At 38.3% G+C, this 25,219-nt stretch overlaps 1 protein-coding gene across 2 annotated transcripts in view; it reads left to right on the top strand.

Moving 5' to 3' along the window:
• The window catches only part of IFT81 (intraflagellar transport 81), a 213,511-nt gene that overhangs the window by 147,225 nt on the left and 41,067 nt on the right, over positions 1-25,219 (top strand). For both annotated transcript variants that reach the window (XM_043901887.1, XM_043901888.1), the window contains one exon: positions 4,451-4,597. In XM_043901887.1, coding sequence (XP_043757822.1) covers positions 4,451-4,597 — 147 coding nt within the window. The remainder of the gene's footprint in view (positions 1-4,450; positions 4,598-25,219) is intronic.

Below are 25,219 nucleotides of genomic sequence, written 5' to 3'. Positions count from 1 at the left end.
AAGGGTTTGCACTAAAGATTTCCCTCTCTTATAAAATTTGTTTGATAAAAATATTTGTACTATTTCACTGGAGAAGACAGTTTGGCTAATGTCTTTCTTAACCTAGTACAGTCGTGGTTCATTTAAGGAAATCCCCCACAAGTTGCTAATGCTACATTATCCATAAATGCTGCCTTTATGGCTAAGAGCAGCCATCTGGGTTGTGTAAACATTTGTATAATTCTGGTGAATCAGATGTATAATTTTCAATCTGCATTTTATTTATTAGAATGCCCCAAATATAATAAGTGTTTTAACATTTTATTTTAAAAGTATGGATATTGAATTTAGATAGGATGATCTGTATTGTAGTTTTGGGAATAAAGCGTTCTTGTTTTATTCCTGTGAAAGGAAACCAACCATGCAGAAAAACAGCAGACTTAGTGTTAGCTTCTGGGTTTACCTAGAAGCTATTTTCATTGGCATTTCAGTGTTAGTTGGCAAATTTTTTTTGTCAACTAGTATTTTTGTCAACTATTTTGTCAAGTAGTATTTTTACTACTATTGCATTTCTGTTTCTCTGCTGATATATCCCATATTTTGCCTTCCAAAATGTTTTAAGGTTGCTATTTAATGCACATTGCAGGGGATTCCCTGGTTGGGGGGTGGGGTGGTTAGGACTTGGTGCTTTCACTGCCAGGGCCCAGGTTCAACCCCTGGTAGGGAAGATAAGATCCCACAAGCCATGTGGTGCAGCCTGATACATATATAAATATACGTGTATGTGTCTATTATTGTTGTTGTTTAGTCACCCAGTTATGTCTGACTCTTTGCGACCCCATAGACTGTAGCATGCCAGGCCTCCCCGTCCCTCAGCATCTCCCAGAGTTTGCCCAAATTCATGTTCATTGCATCAGTGATGCTGTCCAGCCATCTTATCCTCTGATGCCCTCTTCTTCTGCCCTCAATCTTTCCCAGCATCAGAGGCTTCCAATGAGTCATTTGTGTGCATCAGATGGCCAAAATACTGGAGCTTCAGCTTCAGCATCAGTCCTTCCAGTGAATATTCAGAGTTGATCTCCCTTAAGATTCACTGGTTTGGTCTTGCTATCCAAGGAATTTTCAGGAGTCTTCTCCAGCACCATAGTCCGAAGGCATCATAGTTCTTTGGCATTCTGTCTTCTTTACATTCCAGCTCTCACAACCAAACGTGACCACTGGGAAGACCATAGCCTTGACTATATGGACCTTTGTTGGCAGAGTGATGTCTCTGCTTTTCAACACTCTCTCTAGGTTTGTCATTGCTTTCCTGCCAAGAAGCACTTGTCTTCTGATTTCATGGCTGTAGTCACCATCCGCAGTTATTTTGGAGCCCAAGAAGAGGAAATCTGTCACTACTTCCACCTTTTCCCCTTCTAATTTGCCATGCAGTAATGGGGCTGGATACCATGATCTTAGTTTTTTTAATATTTAGTCTTAAGCTGGCTCATTCATTTTCCTCCTTCACCCTCATCAAGAAGCTCTTTAATTCCTCTTTGCTTTCTGCCACTAAAGTGGTATCATCCGCATATCTGAGGTTATTGATGTTTCTCCTGCCTATCTTGATTCCAGCCTGTAACTCATCCAGCCCAGCATTTCTCATGATGTGCTCAGCATATAGATTAAACAAACAAGGTGACAGCAGACAGCCCTGTTGTACTCCTTTCTGAATCTTGAACCAATCAGTTATTTCATACAGGGTTCTAACTGTTGCTTCTTGATCCGCATACAGATTTCTCAAGAGACAGGTGAGATGGTCTGGTATTCCCATCTCTCTAAGAACTTTCCAAAGTTTGTCATGATCTACATAGTCAAAGGCTTTAGCAAAATCAGTGAAACAGAGATGTTTTTCTGAAATTCCCTTGCTTTTTCTATAATCCACTGAATTAGATCTTTAGCTCCTCTTCCTTCTCTAAACCCAGCTTGGACATCTGGAAGTTCTTGGTTCGCATAATGCTGAAGCCTAGCATGCAAGGTTTTAAGCATGACCTTACTAGCATGGGAAATGAGTGCAATTGTCCCATGGTTAGTGCATTCTTTGGTACTACCCTTCTTGAGAATTGGGGTGAGAGGATTGACCTTTTCCAGTCCTGTGGCTCCTGCTGGGTCTTCCAGATTTGCTGACATAATGAATGCCAAGGACTTCGCTGGTGGCTCAGATGGTAAAGAATCTGCCTGCAATGCAGGAGACCCAGATTCGATCCTTGGGTCAGGAAGATCCCCTGGAGAAGGGAATGGCAACCCACTTCAGTATTCTTGCCTGAAGAATTCCATGGACAGAGGAGCATTGTGGGCTACAGTCCATAGGGTCACCAAGAGTCGGACACGACTGAGCAACTTACACAGCTATCTGGGGCCAACATCCTACATTTTCCCATCCCTTTGTCCTTAGGGAGTGGCAGCAGCTATACTGCAGGCATTGTTCTGCAGTGAATGTAAAACCTTGATGGCATCATCCTTTAGGGATTTGAATAGTTCTGCTGGAATTTCATTGCATCCACTAGCTTTATTAACAGCAGTGCTTCTTAAGGTACACTTAACTTCACACTCCAGAATGTCTGGCTCTGGGTGACTAACCACACCATCATAGTAACCCGCTTCATTAAGATCTTTTTTATACAGTTCTTCAGTGGATTCTTTTCATCTCTTCTTGATCTCTTCAGCATCTACTCGGTCTCTACCATTTTTACCCTTTATTGTGCTCATCTTTGGGTGGAATTCTTCCTTGATGTTTCCAGTTTTCCTGACGAGATCTCTATAGTCTTTTCCCTTTTTTTGTTTCCTTCTATTATTAAGCATTGTTCATCGAAGAAGGCCTTCTTGGCTCTTCTATCTGTTTTTTGAAACTATGCATTTAATTGAATGTACCTTTCCCTCTCTCCCTTGCTTTTTCACTTCTCTTCATTCTTCCACTATTTGTAAAGCCTCCTCAGATAACCACTTTGCCTTCTTTTCTTTTTCTTTGGGATGGTTTTGTTTGCCGTCTCCTGTACAATATTACGGACCTCTGTCCATCGTTCTTCAGGCATTGGTTACCTCTACTGTGAATTCATATGAATTTAAGTCATACTTGGCTAGCCTAGTGTTTTTCCCAGCTTTCTTTAGTTTAAGCCTGAATTTGCTGTGAGAAGCTCATGATCTGAGCCACAGTCAGCTCCAGATCTTGTTTTTGCTGACTGTATGCAGCTTCTCCTACATCTTTGTCTACAAAGAATGTAATCAGTTTGATTTGGGTATTGACCATTTGGTGGTATCCATGTGTAAAGTTGTCTGTTGTGTTGTTGAAAAAGGGTATTTGCTATGACTTGTACATTCTCTTGGCCGAATTCGTTAACCTTTGCCCTGCTTCATTTTGTTCTCCAAGGCCAAACTTGCCTGTTACTCCAGGTTTATCTTGACTTCCTACATTTACATTCCAATCCCTAATGATGAATAGAGTATCTTTTTTAGGTGTTAGTTCTAGGAGGTCTTCCAGGCCTTCATAGAGCTGATCAGCTTCAGTTTCTTCAGCATCGGTAGGGGCATAGACTTGGATTACTGTGATATTGAATGGCTTGCCTTGGAAACAAACAGAGATCATTCTGTCATTTTTGATGTTGCACCCAAGTACCATATTTTTGACTCTTTCAGCAATTATATGGGCTACTCCATTTCTTCTATGGGATTCTTGCCCACAGTAGTAGATACAATGGTCCTCTGATTTAAATTCACCCATTCCTGTCAGTTTTAGTTCACTGATTCCTAGGATGTCAATTTTTATTCTTACCATCTCCTGCTTGACCACATCCAATTTTCTTGATTAATGGACCTAACATTCCAGGTTCCTATACAGTACTGTTCTTTGCAGCATTGGATTTTACTTTCATCAGCAGACACATCCACAACTGAGTGTTGTATCTGCCTTGGCCCAGCCTCTTCATTCATTCTAGGTCTATTGGTAATTCTTCTCCATTCCCCAGTATCATATTGGACACCTTCAGACCCAAGGGACTCATCTTTTGGTGTCATATCTTTTTGGCCTTTTATACAGTTCATGAGGTTCATACGGCAAGTATACTGGAATGGTTTGCCATTCCCTTCTCCAGTGGATCATGTTTTGTCAGAACTCTCTGCTAAGATCTGCCCATTTTGGGTGGCCCTGCATGGCATGGCTCATAGATTCAGAGTTATGCAAGCCTCTCTGCCATGACAAGGCAGTGATCTATGAAGGGGATATGTGTATATATGTGTGTGTGTGTGTGTATATATACAGCATACTCATACTAAATATCAAACTCATGATAGCAGGTGGTAGGGCAAAGGGTATTGTCGGAAGAAGTCGACCTGATATTGAAAATTTAGCTCAGTCAGTAAAATCTGAAAAATACATAATTTCAGAAAATAATAGAAAGTTGATTGTCTCATTTTACATTCTTATTTAATGCTCAATTAGGCATCTATCATTTCTCGTAAAAAAGAAGCCAAAGCTGAGGAACTCCAGGAAGCAAAGGAAAAGTTAGCCAACCTAGAGAGAGAAGTGTCAGTGAAGACAAATCAGACCCGTGAATTTGACGGCACTGAAGTTTTGAAGGGAGATGAGGTAAGTTGAGATGTCTAATGGGACGAGAATATGGTTATTGCTTTTGTTTGAAACCATTAATGTTTTTTACTTTTTAGTTTGTCTGTCAGTAATGGGACATCATTCATCATGTTGATGTTTGGCAGAAACCAACACATTTCTGTAAAGCATTTATCCTTCAACTAAAAAATAATTTTAAAAAAGAAAGATAAAATAATAGGAAGTTCATTTACTTTATGAAACTTATTTATTTAAAACTGAAAACTCTTGAGACTTCCCTGGTGATCCAATGGCTAAGACTCCATGCTCGCAATGCAGGGGGCCCAGGTTCAGTCCCTGGTCAGGGATCCCACATGTGCAACTAAAGATTCTGCATGCTGCAGCTAAGACCTGGTGCAGCCAAATAAATAAAATAAAAATAAATATTTTTTAAAATAAAAATAAAACTGAAAACTCTTTTCAGTAATACTGAGATATGCTTGATATATAATGACAGGAATTTTAGTGATTTTATGAAATAATGTTCCAAATTTTCACTTTTTAAGTGGATTTATATTGGATTTATTGTAAGTATTAGGTTATAAAAGTGAAACCAAATAAGTAGGAACTGTCAGGTAAGCAAATATTCAGATTTTTTGATAAATATAATTCCATAAAGGGCTGAGAAAATATCACTAAGTTACTTCATCAATAATGTGTACTTGGCCAGTGGGACTGGCATTAAAATGACTTCATTAAAAAATGCTTACAAATTTAAAAAATATAATTATGTGTTACATTGCTGTCTCTTTACATTTTGAACAATGATTTAGCAGCTCTTATTTCACTTATCCTTCTGTCAGACTCATGAGATGAGTAGGACAAGTAATACTGTCATTTATAGATGGTTGAAGTTAAGCATCAAAAATATAAATCCCATCTCCTTCTTATGAAGTTATTTCAAGAAAGAGTAAATTAATGAAGCAAAATATCTTACCTTCAGCTCAGTGCTCGTTTTTTTTCTTTTAGCAAAACAAGTGATAGGTCATATTTTAGTTCCTATACATTGCATCTCTTTACCACCTCTAACAGCTTTTTTATATTATATTAGCTACTAGTCCTCAGCAAAAGCTACTTGGGAAAGCTGCTCAGGTCCAAACCTCATTTTTGGCTTTGAAAAGTTATTGAATTCATACTGTTACAAATTGGCAGTGAATCTTCACTATGCCAAACACAAATGAATTGTTTCCATAGCACCACTTTCCTCTGGTGCTTTTGATTGTAGCTTCTCTGTTTACCTTCTGGTTTATTGAGGAGGTAGAATTCATGAATCAGCAGTTGATTGAAAAATTTCTTTGGCTTTTAACATCCACTTCCAGGGGAATTCCCTGGCAGTTCAGTGTTTAGGACTGAAGGCTTTCATTGCAGGGGGCACAAGTTTGATTTCTGGTCAGGTAACTGAAGACTGCCTGCCGAGTGGTGAAGCAAAAAAAAAAAAAAAACAACACATTAACTTACAGATCACTTTAAGAAATGGGAGTATTTTACAACTAAAATAGCTGGAAAAAGAAGAACTTAAAAATCCAAAAATTAGCAGAAGGAAAGAAATCATAAAGATCAGAACAGAAGTAAATGAAAAAGAAATGAAAGAAACAATAGTAAAGATTAGTAAAACTAAAATTTGGCTGTTTGAGAAGATAAACAAACTTGACAAACCTTTAGCCAGACTCATCAAGGAAAAAAGAGAGAAAAGAATCAAATCAACAAAATTAGAAATGAAAAAGGAGAGGTTACAACAGACAATGCAGAAATACAAAGGATGGTAAGAGACTATTATGAACAACTATATGGCAATACATGAACTGTGAACTTCCAGATGTTCAAGCTGGTTTTAGAAAAGGCAGAGGAACCAGAGATCAAATTGCCAACATCCGCTAGATCATCAAAAAAGCAAGAGAGTTCCAGAAAAACATCTATTTCTGCTTTATTGACTATGCCAAAGCCTTTGACTGTGTGGATCACAATAAACTGGGGAAAATTCTTTAAGAGATGGGCATATCAGACCACCTGACCTGCCTCTTGAGAAACCTGTATGCAGGTCAGGAAGCAACAGTTAGAACTGGACATGAACAACAGACTGGTTCCAAACAGGAAAAGGAGTACGTCAAGGCTGTATATTGTCACCCTACTTATTTAACTTATATGCAGAGTACATCATGAGAAACGCTGGGCTGGAAGAAGTACAAGCTGGAATCAAGATTGCTGGGAGAAATATCAATAACCTCAGATATGCAGATGACACCACCCTTATGGCAGAAAGTGAAGAGGAAGTAAAGAGCCTCTTGATGAAAGTGAAAGAGGAGAGTGAAAAAGTTGGCTTAAAGCTCAACATTCAGAAAACTAAGATCATGGCATCCAGTCCCATCACTTCATGGCAAATAGATGGGGAAACAGTGGAAACAGTGGCTGACTTTATTTTTCTGGGCTCCAAAATCACTGCAGATGGTGATTGTAGCCATGAAATTAAAAGACACTTACTCCTTGGAAGGAAATTTATGACCAGCCTAGACAGCGTATTAAAAACCAGAGATATTACTTTGCCAACACAGGTCCATCTAGTCAAGGCTATGGTTTTTCCAGTGGTCATGTATGGATGTGAGAGTTGGACTGTGAAGAAAGCTGAGTGCCAAAGAATTGATGCTTTTGAACTGTTGGAGAAGACTCTTGAGAGTCCCTTGGACTGCAAGGAGATCCAACCAGCCAATCCTAAAGAAGATCAGTCCTGGGTGTTCATTGGAAGGACTGATGTTGAAGCTGAAGCTCCAATATTTTGGCCACCTGATGCGAAGAGCTGACTCATTTGAAAAGACCCTGATGCTGGCAACGATTGAGGGCAGGAGGAGAAGGGGACGACAGAGGATGAGATGGTTGGATGGCATCACCGACTCAATGGACATGGGTTTGGGTGGACTCCAGGAGTTGGTGATGGACAGGGAGGCCTGGCGTGCTGTGGTTCATGGGGTCACAAAGAGGCGGACATGACTGAGCGACTGAACTGAACTGATATGGCAATAAAATGGATAACCTGGAAGAAATGGGCAGATTCTTAGAAAAGTTCAGTTTTCCAGGACTGAACCAGGAAGAAATAGAAATTATGAACAACCCAATTACAAGCACTGAAATAAAAACTGTAGTCAGAAATCTCCCAAAAAACGAAAGCCCAGGACCAGATGGCTTCACAGGTGAATTCTATCAAGCATTTAGAGTAGAACTAATGCCCATCCTTCTAAAACTCTTTCAAAAAATTGCAGAGGAAGGAACACTTCCAAACCCATTCTACACAGCCACCATCACCCTGATACCAAAACCAGATGAACACAACACCAAAAAAGAAAACTACAGGCCGATATCACTGATAAACATATATGCCAAAATCCTCAACAAAATTCAACATAATTCAACAACATATTAAAAAGTTCATATGCTGTGATCAAGTTGGGTTTATTCCAGGGATGCAACAATTCTTCAATATATGCAAATCAATCAATTTGATACACCATATTAACAAACTGAAAGATAAAAACCATATGATAATCTCAATAGATGCAGAAAAGGCCTTTGACAAAATTCAACACCCATTTATGATTAAAACTCTTCAAAAAATGGGCATAGATGTGCCATTTACTCAACATAGAAAAGGCCATATATGATAAGCCCACAGCAAACATTATTCTCAGTTGTGAAAAATTGAAAGCATTTCTTCTAAGATCAGGAACAAGACAAGGGTGTCTACTCTCACCACTATTATTCAACATAGGAAATCCTAGTTACAGCAGAAGAAAAAGAAATAAAAAGAATCCAGATCAGAAAAGAAGTAAAGCTCTTACTGTTTACAGATGACATGATGCTATACATAGAAAACCCTAAAGATACTATCAGAAAATTACTAGAGCTAATCAATGAATTTAGCAAATTCGCAAGACATGAACTCAATACACCGAAGTCACTTGAATTCCTATATGCTAACAATGAAAAATCAGAATGACAAATTAAGGAATCAGTCCCATTCACCATTGCAACAAAAAGAATAAAATATCTAGGAATAAGCCTACCTAAGGAGACAAAATAACTGCATACAGAAAATTATAAGACACTGATGAAAGAAATCAAAGATGACATAAACAGATGGAGATATTCCATGTTCCTGAGTAGGAAGAATCAATATTGTGAAAATGAGTATACTACCAAATGCAATCTACAGATTCAGTGTGATCCCTATCAAATTACCAATGGCATTTTTCACAGAGCTAGAACAAAAAATTTCATAATTCACATGGAAGCACAGAAGACCCCTAATAGCCAAAGCAGTCTTGAATAGCCAAAGCAGTCTTGAGAAAGAAGAATGGAGCTGGAGGAATCAACCTTCCTGACTTCTAGTTATCCTGCAAAGCTGCAGTCATCAAGACGATATGGTACTGGCACAAAAACAGAAATATAGATCAGTGGAACAGAATAGAAAGCCCAGAAATAAACCCATGCACCTATGGGTACCTTATTTTTGACAAAGGAGGCAAGAATATACAATAGGGCAAAGATAGCCTCTTCAATCAGTGGTGCTGGGAACACTGAACAGCTACATGTAAAAGAATGAAATTAGAACACTTCCTAACACCATACACAAAGATAAACTCAAAATGGACTAAAGACCTAAATGTAAGACCAGAAACTTTAAAACTCTTAGAGGAAAACATAGGCAGAACACTCGATTACATAAGTCAAAGCAAGACCTTCTAGAGTAATGGAAATAAAAGCAAAAGTAAACAACTGGGACCTGATTAAACTTAAAAGCTTTTGCACAGCAAAGCAAACTATAAGCAAAGTGAAAAGACAACCCTCAGAATGGGAGAAAATAATAGCAAATGAAACAACTGACAAAAGATTAATTTCCAAAATATACAAGCAGCTGATACAACTCAATACCAGAAAAACAAACAGCTGATACAACTCAATACCAGAAAAACAAAAAGTGGGCAAAAGACCTAAACAGACATTTCTCCAAAGAAAACATATAGATGGCTAACAAACACATGAAAAGATACTCAACATTGCTCATTATTAGAGAAATACAAATCAAAACTACAGTGAGATATCACCTCACACCAGTCAGAAGGGCCATCATCAAAAAGTCTACAAACAATAAATGCTGGAGAGGGTGTGAAGAAAAGGGAATCCTCTTGCACTGTTGGTGGGAATGTAAATTGATACAGCCAATATGGAAGACAGTATGGAGATTCCTTTAAAAAGTACGAACAAACCACCATCTGACCCAGCAATCCCACTCCTAGACATATACCCTGAGGAAACCAAAACTGAAAAAGACACATGCACCCCAATGTTCATTGCAGCACTATTTACAATAGCTAGAACATGGAATAAACCTAGATGTCCATCAACAGATGAATGGATAAAGAAATTGTGGTACCTATACACAATGGAATATTCAGTTCAGTCGCTCAGTTGTGTCCGACTCACTGCGACCCCATGAATTGCAGCACGCCAGGCCTCCCTGTCCATCACCAACTCCCAGAGTGTACTCAAACTCATGTTCATCGAGTCGATGATGCCATCCAGCCATCTCATCCTCTGTCGTCCCCTTCTCCTCCTGCCCCCAATCCCTCCCAGCATCAGGGTCTTTTCCAATGAGTCAACTCTTCACATGAGGTGGCCAAAGTATTGGAGTTTCAGCTTCAGCATCAGTCCTTCCAATGAACACCCAGGACTGATCTCCTTTAGGATGGACTGGTTAGATCGATCTCCTTGCAGTTTACTCAACCATAAAAAGGAACCCTTTTGAGTCAGTTCTAATGAGGTGGATAAATCTAGAGCCTATTATACAGAGTGAAGTAAGTCAGAAAGAGAAAGATAAATATTGTATACCAATGCATATATACGGAATCTAGAAAGATGGTACCAAAGAGTTTATTGCATTGCAGGGCAGCAGTGGAGAAACAGACAGAGAGAACAGACTTATGGACATGGGGAGAGGGGAGGAGAGGGTGAGATGTATGGAGAGAGTAACATGGAAACTTACATTCAGTTCAGTTCAGTTCGGTAGCTCAGTCGTGTCTGACTCTTTGTGACCCCATGAATCACAGCGCGCCAGTCCATCACAAACTCCCTGTCCATCACAAACTCCCGGAACTGACTCAAACTCATGTCCATCGAGTCAGTGATGCCATCCAGCCATCTCATCCTCTGTTGTCCCCTTCTCCTGCCTTCAATCTTTCCCCACATCAGGGTCTTTTCTAATGAGTCGGCTCTTCACATCAGGTGGCCAAAGTATTGGAGTTTCAGCTTCAGCATCAGTCCTTCCAATGAACACCCAGGACTGAGCTTCTTTAGGATGGACTGGTTGGATCTCCTTGCAGTCCAAGGGGCCCTCAAGAGTCTTCTCCAGCACCACAGTTCAAAAGCATCAATTCTTCAGCACTCAGCTTTCTTCACCGTCCAACTCTCACATCCATACATGACCACTGGAAAAACCATAGCCTTGACTAGACGGACCTTTGTTGGCAAAGTAATGTCTCTGCTTTTTAATATGCTATCTAGGTTGGTCATAACTTTCCTTCCAAGGAGTAAGCATCTTAAAATAGATAGCCAATGGGAAGTTGCTGCATGACTCAGGGAACTCGGAGGCTCTGTATCAACCTAGAGGGGTGACTAGGGATGGAGAGGGAGATGGGAGAGAGGGGGCATATGTATACCTATGGCTGATTCATGTTGAGGTTTGACAGAAAACAACAAAATTCTGTAAAGCAGTTATCCTTCAATTAAAAAAAAAACCCACATCAAGAAAAGAAAAGAATTGGGAGTATTTTAAATGATACTTGGAAGCCAACAGAGTGTGCTTCATGATATCCTTGCTATCCAGGAAATAAATATTAATTATGCAGCAACTTTGCTTTATAAGAGAACAGGCTATCTCCTAGCATTTTTATCTTTTCTTAGGAAAATACTGCCTGTTTGACAAATACCAATTGCTATGGCCATATTTGGCACTGAATAGTGCTTATAACTCAGTATTAGATATTCCCTTTATGCAAATGTGACGGAAAAGAACCTCATGCCAAGCTATTAGCTTTTATCTTTGACAAATTATAGTGAATAGGAAAAGTATCTGATGACAGAAAAGAGCACTGTTTTTAAGGGGAAAAAGATAATTTTGGATATGGATAAGGTCAACTTAATTTTTAAACAACGTTTGGTCAGAAACTAGAACAAATCAAGTAAATCATTTGGCAGTTACCTAAAAGAACAGAAGGTATTGGGGAACATTAAGCATAATTTTATAAAGAACAAATCTTGGTAGACCAATTTTGTTTTCTACTCTGATAAAGTGGTAGACCATATGGACAAAAGGGAGGAAGTTTGTTCTACTTAAAATTATATAATATAGCTGGACTTCACTGAGGTTTCATTTGGTATCACATGGTAATTGCCAAAAAATCATGTTCTTTGCCATCCATCTGTTAACACAGTTGGTGAGAGGGTATCAAGAAATAGTAGCATGGTGTTCGAAAAGAATATTGTGCCCAGAGTCACAAATAGAAGAATGAGGAAAGGGAGGGCTAACATTTATTGAGCAACTTTTATGCATGGCTCTGTGCTAGATGATATGCAAACATATATTTCCCTTCTTCTTGAAAGAGAGATTACTATTATTTCCATTTTACAACTAGTTGAAACTCAGGAAAATTATAGGTTTACACAACTAATAAGTGGTCACGCAGGATCCAGGTCTCTCTCACATGTTCCTGTTGACCTTAAGCAAATCACTTCTCCATTTATAAAATAATGGATGTCCAAGCTTCTGAGAAACTCAAAGGCTAAAGTCAACATGTAACATCTGGCATCCAAAAGTGATCATTCCTTTGGGACCCATGTTGTTGCACCTGGAAGAGGCAGGGTAGCAGACTAGTTAAGTCATGGTCTCTATAACTTGGTCTGAGTGCACATCCTGGCTTTCTCAGCCTACTTACTAGCTGGGTGACCTTGGCCAGCTTCCTTAATGCTTGGAGACAGTAAATAACTTGCCTGAAGTCACACAGTGAGTTGCAGAGCAAGGATTTGAATCCAAATCTGAATGCCTCTGCAGCTGTGCTCCAAAATGAATACTGAACTATTCTTCATGGCACTATTAGAATGAGTTAATTTTAAAATTCATATTTGACTCTGAATAGGACCATATTGTACACACACAGTCATTAACTGAAAATAATAGTTTGCTAGAAACTGTATGACAGCCATTTATTTGGAAATAAACCTTCATTCCTTGATTATCCATGTGTAGTTGTTTGACTAATCTTTTCTTGGAAAAATTGAGGAATGTGACTGTGTTAGGATGAATGTAACAGATATTATACATTCCTTTGTCATTTTCTCTTTAGAGATCAGTTCATTTTTAAAGTTCAATATCGAAGTGTGTGTCTTGATGCTTCCTACTGTCATTAAAGTCAATATTCCAGACGTTACATTTTGTCTAAGAATTTTAGCTCTTCTAATTGCAGATGACAAGTGCTACAGGCATTTGTTCTTTACTAGATTTTTCATTTGTGTTCCTTTGATTTTTCTTATTAAAAAAGATGGGGACCTCCCTGGCCGTCCAGTGGATAAGACTCTGTGCTCCCAATGCAGGGGGCCTGGGTTCAATCCCTGGTCAGGGAACTTGATCCTGAGTGCTGCAGCTAAGACCTGGAGCAGCCAAATAAATAAATATTTTTAGAAAAAAAGGTGAAGAGCCTAAAAACACTTGTTTTTTTCCTTATACTTTGGCTAACAGTTATGTTCAATGATTGCCTTGTAGGCAACGCATAAGGATAAGCACAGCAAAATCTTATTCTGCTAGACTTCTGACATAGGTAGGAATTTATTGCACAGTTGGAAGTATCTTCTTAGTGATAGAGATTTTCTTGCCAGTCTAGTCTATCTTGATTTCTTTCTCTTCAAACAAGTGTTTGGTAGGTGATAAAGAGGTTAAGTTTAGAGACTACAGTTTCTAACATAACTTAAAATTGATAATAATGAGTCTCTAACTCTCCTTTATATCTTGAAGTTTTCTGTGCTGGATTTAAGTGTATAATAAAGTAGAAGTCTCACTGAATGATATTCTCAAAGAATTTTGATTGCTTTCATCTCTGAGAGAAGTCACCCCCAAAATGCCATGGAACTTTGCCCTTGATCCTAACCTGCTTATTATTCTCATCAATAATTTAGATTAATAATGTTTATTATGTAGTTGAATGTGCCAGACACTATATTAGGTTTATTATATACATTATCTCATTTATTTCACTGAAGAACTCTATGAGATAGGTATGATTATTATTCCTAGTTCTTACAGATAAGGAAGCCAGCACACGGAGGACTTAGGCTAACTTATCCAAGATCATATTGCTAGTAAGTTGTGGCACCATGATTTGAATTGAGGTAGGTCGCACAGAGTCGGACATGACTGAAGCGACAGCATGCATGCATGCATTGGAGAAGGAAATGGCAGTCCACTCTAGTATTCTTGCCTGGAGAATCCCAGGGACAAAGGAGCCTGGTGGGCTGTTGTCTGTGGGGTCGCACAGAGTTGGACACAACTGATGTGCAGCAGCAGTCTAGCTCCAGAAACCTTAATAATTTTCACATGACAGAAAGCTAGAAGGAATGTCAGTCTGAGAGAGGTGATAGCATTGTAATTCAAAATCATCTTGGTAGTTAGGAGCCTTGTGCTTAAGCAAACAAAATGTCATTAATGGGATTATAAATAATAATAATGTAGAATCTGAGTTTTATCTGCAGCTCAAAAATTATCGATTAGTTGTTATATGGCAGCCTGTATGGGAAGGGAGTTTAGGGGAGAATGAATACATGTATATGTATGACTGAGTCTCTTTGCTGTCCACCTGAAACTCTCACAATACTGTTAATCAGCTGTGCGTGTATGCTCAGTTGCTTCAGAGTTGTGTTCAACTCTTCGTGACCCTATGGACTGTAGCTGTTAATCAGCTATACTCCAGTATAAAATAAAAAGTTTAAAAATATCATCTAGCAGTAATGCGGCTTTAAAAAACAAAAATGTTGGGAATTCCCTGACAGTCCAGTGGTTAGAACTCAGTACTGTCACTGCCAGGGCCCCAGATTCAATCACTGGTGGGGAAACTAAAATCCCATAAGCTACCTAGCTTGGCCAAGAAAAAAAAATTTTTTAATTATACTCTTAATAAAAATGTAATATCCCATTTATGTGAAATTATGCTTAGAATATTATTTTACATTTTTGGCTTCATGTTTTAAGAAAGACATAATCAAGCCAGAGTCCAGATGAAGGTGATCAAAACAAATGAAAAGTCTGGAAACATTCATGGAAAGAATTCATTATGAATTAGCTGAGAACAAAAAGCTAGGATTATGGAAGGATCTGTGCAGAAAAGAGTTAAAACAGTGGACCTGAAACTGCTATTTTTAGAAAGACTTGCTTGCAAGATTGGCCCTTAGCTGGCATCCGGGAACTTGGATTTTAGAAGAATTCCCACCATTCCTTGATAAGAGTGGCTCACGTGCCTAAACTATACGTACAAAGAGTGTGGTTTATGTTGAACACCTGCTTTCCTTCTTGGAGTCTGGAATTTTGGTATGGGCTAGGCAGAGTATGCCTACGTGATCAGCCCCCAGTAAAAACTCTGGGCTCTGAGTCTCTAATGAGCTTCCCTGGTTGGCAGTGTTTCACATGTGTTGTTATACCTCCTTGTTGGAGGAATTAAGGGAGAAGACTCTTGGAAGCTTGCCCCTGATTTCCTCCTGACTTCACCCCATGTGCCTTTTCCTTTTGCTGGTTTTGCTTTGTACCGTTTCACTGTAATAAGGCACGGCCAAGAGCGTGATTTTACGCAGAGCCCTGTGAGTTCTCCTGGCAAATCATTGAACCTGGGGGTTGTTTTGGGGACCCCTGATTCAGATGGATTAGTATTACTCTTGTTTTGGGATGGAATGTTCTTGCTGGATCTATTAAATTCATCTGGTCTAATGGGTCATTTAAGGCCAGTGTTTCCTTATTAAATTTCTGTCTAGATGATCTGTCCATTGATGTAGGTGGGTGGTAAAGTCCCCTACTATTATCATGTTACTGTCAGTTTCTCCTTTCATGTTTGTTAATATTAGCTTCGTGTATTTAGGTTCTCCTGTCTTGGATGCATCTATGTTGTATCTCCTTGTTGGATTGATCCCTTTATCATTATGTAATGTCCTTTTTCTTTGTTTAAAAGTCTATTTTGTCTGATATTAATGTTGCTACCTCAACTTTCCTTTTGTTTCTATTTGCATGGAATACCTTTTTCCATCTTCAAATCAAATTGAATTCAACAACATAGTGTACATCATACACCATGATCAAGTATTCCAGGGTACATAAAATAATAATAATAAAATAATATTTTAAAAATCAGATTGTACAAATAATATCTGAATACATTTTCATGGAATGAAAAGCAAACAGTACACATAAGGCAGAAGTCCCCATTGATTACCTTCTACCTCCAGTCCTCAGACTGTTTGTCAGAGAGAAACCACTGCTACTAATTTTGTAAACCCTTTTAGTCCTTTCTCTGGAGATAGACAGAGATTGGATAATACTGCTTTGTGGGTTTTTTAAAATGTGAATGATATTGTACTGTGTGTGTTGTGCAACTTACTTTTAATAACATGTGTCAGAAATTTTTCCATGTCAGTAAATGAAGAGGCTTTTCTCTAGAGGTTTAGAAAATCAGCTCTGAAGGCAGAACACCTGTGTGCAGATCTCAGCTTTGCCACCTCTCAGCTGGTCAACCTAACAGCTAATGTCAGTAGTTACCTAACTGCTCTGTGCCTCAGTTTCTTTATCTGTAAAGTGGGGACAATAATAGTACTCACCTCGTATGGTGGCTGTGAGGGCTAAATGATTTAATATAACTAAGCAGTATACAGCAGTGGCTGGCTTATAGGAAGTACTTCATAAATACAAACTATAGTTATAATAATTATTGTCATGTACAAAATTTAATTGCTATATTGTGTTCTATAGAATGTACAATTTTTTTATTCCAACCAAGAATGTACAAGAGGATCTGTTTCCTCTGTTATTTAAAACAGCACTTGATCCTCAGTCTTTTGATTTTTTTGTCATTCTGACAGTATTATGTTTTAATTTCTATTTCTCTTAAGATTGAACAACTGTCCACATACATGTTTGGTCATTTATATTTCTTCTGTCATTTGCCCTTTTGTTGTCTTTCTTCATTTTTTTCTAATGGAGTTAATGTTTTTAATCTCTTTACCATATTTTTACCTGGATTTTAGTTATTAATTTGGATAATTGTTCTAGTCTGTCATTTATCTCTGAACTTTGTATATGCTGTCTTTTGTCACACTGAGGGTTTCCTCCCCTTTTTTTCTGAACAGTTTTATTGAAATATAATTTATGATAAAGTACAAATTGTTGCTGTTGTTCCACGCTATGATAACTTCATATATTGAAACAGAATTTTAGTAATAAGTGACCTTGGTTTTCCATAATTTGAGGTGCTATAAAAATGTTTACATAGAATTATCTTGCTTTATGCAAAATTCGGTGTCAGAGGAGATTTTAAAAGTGTTACAGCAGAGTATAATAGTAAATGTTCATAATTATGAATCTGAGTTGTCAATAAAAGGTTGATGTGATCAGTACGATTTCAAGATGACAAAGCTGGAGTAGCATCTCTCCCAGGAATCATACCATGTTATTATTTTCCAGCTCACACCCCACAACCCTGAAACATTCCCATACCACTCTGTTCACATGTGTTCTAAGATGTGCATGCTCAGTCACTCAAGTTATGTCCAGCTCTTTGCAACCTCATGGACTATAGCCCTCCAGGCTCCTCTGTACATGGGATTCTCCAGGCCAGAATACTGGAGTGGGTTGCAATGTCCTCCTCCACATGGTCTTCTCAACCCAGGGATTGAACTCATGTCTCCTGCATCAGCATGCCAACTGTTTACCACTGAGCCACCTGCAAAGCCCGTGTTCTTAAGATACAGCTCACTTAAGATCACTTGTTAAATTTCTGCCTCCCCTAAGAAAACAGTAAGCTCCATTATGGCAGGGCCATACCTCTTTTTCGCCACCATTTACTTAATAGCTGGCATGTAATAAACACTTGGTAAATGTGTAGAAAACCTGAATAGAAGTGTATAATCTAATCAAGATACAGAATTTTTCGTTAGAAAATTGATAATATTTTTAAATGTCATGGCACTTCAGTTGATAAGAAAATTATTTTTATAAAGTCTTCATGCTAACCATAGTTGTTTATTATATGAAGTTATTTTTAAATACCTGACCAAAAACCTAAATTTGCCATTTAATACAGTAGTCCTCAGTCAGTTCTTTTGTTAAATATGATCTTCACCCTTTCATGGGCAATAATCTGAGCTTGGTGACTTTGTCTCACTAATGGAAGAGCAGAGAATAGAGGCTGTACCTAATAGCCTCCAATCTTTACCATCTTTGCCACCTTGGTATCTCTGAATCTCTGCTTTAATTATTGGAAAAGCAAAACAAAAAATTAGCTGCAGTGATTCAGTGCTAGTACCCTTCTTGGAGCTGTCATTCAAATGAATGCATGCCTTTTTTAGTCTGAACTTTTTTTATAGCAACAACTGAACCTTTAGTTAAGGTTCCATTGGCATTTCATGCATTGAAAGGTCACTCCTGGTTTATGGTGTACGGGTTTAGAGTTCATTATATTTTCTTCCCTAACCATTAAAAGAAGCTCAGCTGTTTTGCAGTTAATGGCTACTTTAAAAATGTGCTTGATCAAATAATATGTATAAGTAGCTTTAGAAAGAGCCAACCGACTAATTCTACAGCTACTGACGGAAATCCTAGAGCTAAATTGCAAAGATTATGAAATCTTCTTTAAATACTTCAAAGAGAAGCACAATGAAGATAAGGGAATCCTGGCAAGATTAGCTGCAGCTGTCAGATCCTGAAAAATTAGGAATCAAATTTTGACACTTGTAATTGAATCATCCACCCTTCTAAGTGAGTCCAGGCAAACCTGTGATATTTTTAGAACCTTTCAAATCACATTACCCTCTTTAGAGTTCATAGCAGGACCTGAGGCCCCTAAAATTTCCCAGGAGATGGAACAAAACAGAATCAAATAAATTTGCCTCATTTCAATGCAATAGAAGGTAGGCTATTATATATGCAGTCCATGTAATCCCACAACTTTAACTCCAAATGTGAAAACTTTTCATAGAAAATGTTTTTGAGAGTTAACTGCTTGGACAGCAGTTGAAAACCCCATTAGAGATATAGTAACAGCTGCGTGGTGGTGATTTGATTTATAATAGAAGCACAGAGACCTTGGATGGTATGATTAACTGTGTTTCCCAGATGGATATTCCTATGCCACAAGTTTCTATTAAGACAGATTTCTACTAGCATATATCACATTGCTTATTATAGACCCTCCCAAGAGAATCAGCACTTACCTATCCACTACCATATGTAGGTAATTATGCTGTTTATGCTTGACTTAGTGAGATTTTCTAATTTAAAGTTGAAAACATAAAACTAACAGGTTGGAAAAGGTTAGAATAGTGTTTGTATGTCTATATTTATATATTGCGCTAGTTATGATGAGTGATATGAAAAGACTAACATTTTAGCAGAAAACAAAGGTTGCATAAAAACATTTTTTTTCTTGACTTAAAACAAATAATGACTCTGATACCAGACTTCAGGGAATCCAAGTGATTTATGACATGAAGCATGACTTGAAAAGATGGCCTTTTTCAGGCTTTCTTCAAGTCTGAATTCAGACAGAATAGAAACATTGACAAGTGGGTAAAAAAATTATGACCATTGGGCATATTCATTCTACTCTTGAACAGTTGGTGTTATCCATCTCACATATAACTCTCTTGGGCCTATTTCTGTAGTTTTCTGTGGTTAAACATCATTTGATAAAATAATTGACAAAGATGTGATTTAATTAAGAAGTGGAAAATAGCATGGATAGTGCACTAACAGGATTTGAGGACACAAATGTTCATTCTAATCCAGTTTTTTTCTAACTTTCTGAACTTTGATGAGTTGTTTTAATATCTCTATAGGTTTTCTTCTCTGTAAAAGGAGGAATAGTGTTAAAAAAAAATAGCTCTTTGTGATCCTTGACCATATAAAGTGCTTATTATATACAGTTGTCTTATAAAGTCTTCACAGCTTAAGTACTATGAAAATAGCTTCATGCCCGATATTGAGTTGGAAATTTGCAACAGGAGCAGAGATTCTTGTTTCCACATAAGTATCCAGAATGATATCTAGAATCCAGTAATACTTTTGAGTTCCAGATAAGCTTGAAAGATATTTGTAAATGATTACATACATAGGGAAATAAGCTGCCTTGTCCTTTTAAAAAGCTTGCCCAGATTTTGACCATTACTATTAAAGGTTCCAAACATATTAAATGGGCAAAAGGAGAAAGAAGATCTGTCAAATTCTATTTTGATCACAAAGGAATTGAGTCTGTAAAATTAGTCCTGAAGCCAGAATCTAGTACTATTAAAACATTAATCTTACTAATCTCAGCATCTGAAATGATGGCTGCTCTTTCATAGATGACAAATTTAGATTACAGTTGTGTATTGGATCAAATGATCTAGTAATCGCTGCTATAATGGGCCTTCCTGCACAGTGGCAATCTTTATAGTTTACTTTCATGACAAATTGGCTTGATTGGCCTGCTCTGTGTAGTGCACTGTTGAAAGCTTTTTCCTTAATGTTCCAAGGATTTATTGTTTATCTTGTGCCAGAGTTCTTTCAAAATATTTTAAATTTTTAAATATCTAAGAAAGAAATCTCAAAGAATTCACGTGTGACCCTACAAACCCAACACAACACTTATCTTTATTTATTCATTCTTTCCCAATCTCGGTTCATAAAGATACATTCAAAAATTTTAGTTGTACTCAGCGTATGTAGATTTGTAGTTTCTTGGAGTAGTGAGTGTTCTGTTTTACTTCTAAAGAGCACTATATCACACCTAGATCTTTACTCTTCTGTTCATTCTAATTATTTGACATCTCTTGGTTTCTTAGTGTTTAAAAGGCATAGTAAATTATCTCATCTTCCATGTAATCTTTGTTCTTATTGTTCAGTCACTAAGTCGTGTCCAATTCTTTGTGACGCCATGGGCTGCAGCATGCCAGGCTCCTCTGTCCTCCACTATCGCCCAGAGTTTGCTCAAATTCATGTCTATTGAGTCAGTGATGCTATCTAACCATGTCATCCTCTACTGCCCCTTTCTCCTTTTGCTTTCAATGTTTCCCAGCATCAGTTTGTTCCAGTGAGTCGGCTCTTCACATCAGGTGGCCAAAGTATTGGAATTACAGCCTCAGTAGCAGTTCAAACAAAATGACAGACATTATTAATCATTATCTATCATTCAATTTTATAGAACATTAGTACATTTTTTGGATCTTATTTAAATACCTCCCCAAGGTCACTTTAAGTGGTGGAGCAAAGATTTGAAATTGTTTCTCTGATTGCAAAGCCCATGATCTCAACAATTCTCTGAACTGCTTCTGTGACCCTGTTGTACTTCTCCTAGGACTTTTAATGATTAATTTATAAGTTTATAAATTTTTGCCCAGAAAAGTCATTCTAGCACAGAATTTAATTTTTAATTTTTTAAAATTAAAATTTTAATTTTTTAATTTAATTTTTAATACTCACAGTCTATTCAAATTAAAGTCTATCAGCTGTAAGGTTTTTGTTGGAGATGGGCTTTTTTGAGGTGGAGTGTTCTTTTCATTATAATTTTTTAGAGTAACACAAATATGTAGTTTAAAAACTAAAACAGGGGACTTCCCTGGTGGTCCATTGGTTAAGAATTTGCCTGCCAGTGCAGGGGACACATGTTCAATCCCTGGTCCAGGGACTAAGATCCCGCATGCTGCAGGGCGGCTAGGCCCATGCACCACGACTCCTGAGCCCGTGCACTGTGGAGCCAGTGCTCTGCAGCGATAAGCCCACACACTGCAGCTAGAGAGTAGCTCCCACTCACCGCAACCAGAGAGCCTGTGCGCGGCAATAAAGACCCAGTGCAGCCACATGGAAGTAAAACAGTACGACAAGGCTCATAATGAAAATAATGATACCCTTCCATGCTCCCAAGTCGTGCTTCCTGGAGGCAACCACTTTTAATGCTTTTAGTTGTTTCTTCTAATATTTACCTTTGTATTTCTAAACAACAGAATTTCTTGATTTTTAAAAAAATTTTGGACAGGCTATGACCAACCTAGACAGCAGAGACATTACTTTGCCGACAAAGGTCCGTCTAGTCAAAGCTATGGTTTTTCCAGTAGTCTTGTATGGATGTGAGAGTTGGAGTATAAAAGAAAGCTGAGAGCCAAAGAATTGATGCTTTTGAACGGTGGTGTTGGAGAAACCTCTTGAGAGTCCCTTGGACCGCAAGGAGATCCAACCAGTCAATTCTAAAGGAAATCAGTCCTGAATATTCATTGAAGGACTGATGCTGAAGCTGAAACTCCAGTACTTTGGCCACCTGATGGGAAGAACTGACTCACTGGAAAAGACCCTGATTCTGGGAAGGATAGAAGGCAGGAGGAGAAGGGGACAACAGAGGATGAGATGGTTGGATGGCATCACCAACTCAATGGACATGAGTTTGAGCAAGCTCCAGGAGTTGGTGATGGACAGGGAAGCCTGGCGTGCTGCAGTCCATGGGGTTGCAAAGAGTTGGACAGGACTGAGCAACTGAACTGAACCATAGGAAATGAGGATTTAGCTCTACATTCTCCATTCCCTGTCTATCCTCCATATATATCCTTATGTTCTTTATAGCTTCCCAATATAATTATAATTTCTGATTACATCACTATTTACTATATACATTATGATGATTGTATAAACATGTTATTTACAGCTAAGCCACACAGCATATTATGATTACGTATCCTTTCTTGTACACTTCTGTTTGTTTTTTTTTTTCCCTAAATACTGACCTCATTTTTTTGTTTTTGTTTGGTTAGTTTTTTATGTACCTATCACTCACTTAACTCTAAACCTTCTGGTAGAACTGTACAGTTTCTCTTAATAAGGCATTATGGTCATCCACAGTAATCTAGTAATTATATTTCTTAAACCTCGGGACTAATTTTTTCTGGATCCCCTCCCATTCTTCTGTTCCAGTGTACAAAAATTAATTTCTAGGCTTGCTATACAATGGTAATCTCAGACTTCACAGTCATTATCCTGAAAATTTCTCTTAACCACTCTTTTGCTTTGGATCTCCTGTTTCCCAAACCTCAAGTCTTCTCTTTCTTGGTTTATTTTCTTGTTATAATAGAGAATGTTCCTGAAAATAGGGACTTGGATAATACGTTTTTGTGAATCTTGCTTGTTCCAAACTGTCTTTATTCCATCCTCATATGTGATCAATAATTTGACTAAATAATGAATTCTGGTTGAAAATCTTTTTCCCTGAGAAATTTGAAGGCGTTATTCTATTGTCTTGTGGAATTCACTGGGCTTCCCTGGTGGCTCAGTGATAAAGAATTTGCCTGCCAATGCAAGAAACTAAGAGACTCAGGTTCCACCCCTGTGTTGAGAAGATCCCCTGGAGGAGGGCATGGCAACCCACTCCAGTATTCTTGCCTGCAGAGTCCCATGAACAGAAGAAACTGGCCAGCTACAGTTCAAAGGGTCCCAAAGTGTAGGACATGACTGAAGCAACTGAGTCCACACACACTCGCTAGTATTCCTTGTTGGTATCTGAGGCTGTTCTGATTCCCAGTCCTTTGCTGTGACCTTCCATTGTTATTATTGTCATTTACCTCTTCTTGAAACTTTTAGAATCCTCTCTTTATCTCCAGTTTTCTAAATTTTTAAGATTATATACTTAAGTATAGCTCTTTCTTTCATTGAACTGAACATTCTATATGGCTCTTCTAATTTAGAATCTTTTGTTCTTCAGTTTTGGAAAGTTTTCTTGTATTATTTCTACCTTTTTTGTTTCTGTTGTCTTCTGAAACCATTGGTTAGATTTGGGACCTTCTTGACTGATTCTTTAATGTTTATTTACTTTCAAAATGTTTAATTTTAAAAAATTATGTTAAATAAGAATAGTGAAAGTGTGTGTTTGTGTGTGTGTGTTGTGTATGAAAGACGTCCTTATGGCTCAGACAGTAAAGAATCTGCCTGCCATCTGGAAGACCTATGTTCTGTCCCTGGGTTGGGAAGATCCCCTGGAAAGAGGGCATGGCAACCCACTCCAGTATTCTTGCCTGGAGAATCCCCATGGACAGAGGAGCCTTGGTTCATTTCAGTGTCTGACTCTTTGCAACCCCATGGACTGCAGTACTCCAGGCTTCCCTGTCCATCACCAACAAAACTTTGTGCGCACCAGGACCCAGGAGAAAGAAGCAGTGACCCCACAAGAGACTGAGCCTGTGAGTGTCCAGGAGTCTCCAGTAGAGGCGTGGGTCGACAGTGGCTTGCTGTGGGGTCAGTGGCACTGAATACAACAGCCCTGGGAACCTGGGGGCATGCTGGCATAAGTCCTTTTGAAGGAGGACTGCCATTACCCCTACCATGGTTTGGCCTCAGGCCAAACTACAGGGAGGGAAAAGAGTCCTACCCATCAACAGAAAATTGGATTAAAGGTTTACTGATCATGGCCCCACCCATCAGAGCAAGGCCCAGATTCCCCGACGGTGAGTCCCTCCCAGGAAGCTTCCACCTGCCTCTTAGCCTTCTCCATCAGAGGGCAGACAGAACAAAAACCACAGTCATAGAAAACTAACCAAGCTGATCACATGGATCACAGCCTTGTCTATCTCAACGAAACTATGAGCCAAGCCATGTAGGGACACCCAAGACGGATGGGTCATGGTAGAGAGTTCTGACAAAATGTGATCCACTGGACAAGTGGCAAACCACTTCAGTATTCTTGCCTTGAGAACCCCACAAACAGTATGAAAAGGACAGGGAGAGGAGCCTGGCGGGCTATAGCCCTTCGGGTTGCAAATAGTTGGACACAACTGAGGGACTAAGCATGTACTTTTATTACTCAGCTTAAAAAAGCAACACTTTTGAGATTCCTTTTGTCCCTCTACCTTATCCCATCCAGTTTCCACCCATCTCGGAGGTCACTCCCATCATGAGTTAGGTTTTTATCCTTCTCTGATTTTTATTTACTGTTTGACACCCATTTGTATCCCTAAACAGTATATTATTTAGTTTCCCTTAGCAATACTACTAATGGACGCATTCTCTGTTTATTCTGTAACTTGCTTTTTTGGCTCTACATTATTTCTTGACCCTATAATTGCTTATTTTGATTGTATATACTATATTGTGTGAATATACAACAATTAGTTATGGCATATTTTCCAATTTTCTGCTATTGCAATGTTTCTATCAACATTATGATGTATGTCTCCCTGTGACTATGAGCAGGGATTTTTGGAGGGTAGTGTTTCCTAACTTTTTTCACAACATGGCACTTAAAGTAAATAGTTACTGTTTAGCATACTGAGATAAAAGGACAAGGCTGCTTATAGCTGAGG

Source organism: Cervus elaphus, chromosome 5 (genome assembly GCF_910594005.1).
Source record: "Cervus elaphus chromosome 5, mCerEla1.1, whole genome shotgun sequence".
Lineage (NCBI taxonomy): Eukaryota > Metazoa > Chordata > Mammalia > Artiodactyla > Cervidae > Cervus > Cervus elaphus.
Note: the sequence above shows the minus strand (reverse complement) of the source record. Positions and strands in the feature narration are given on the sequence as shown.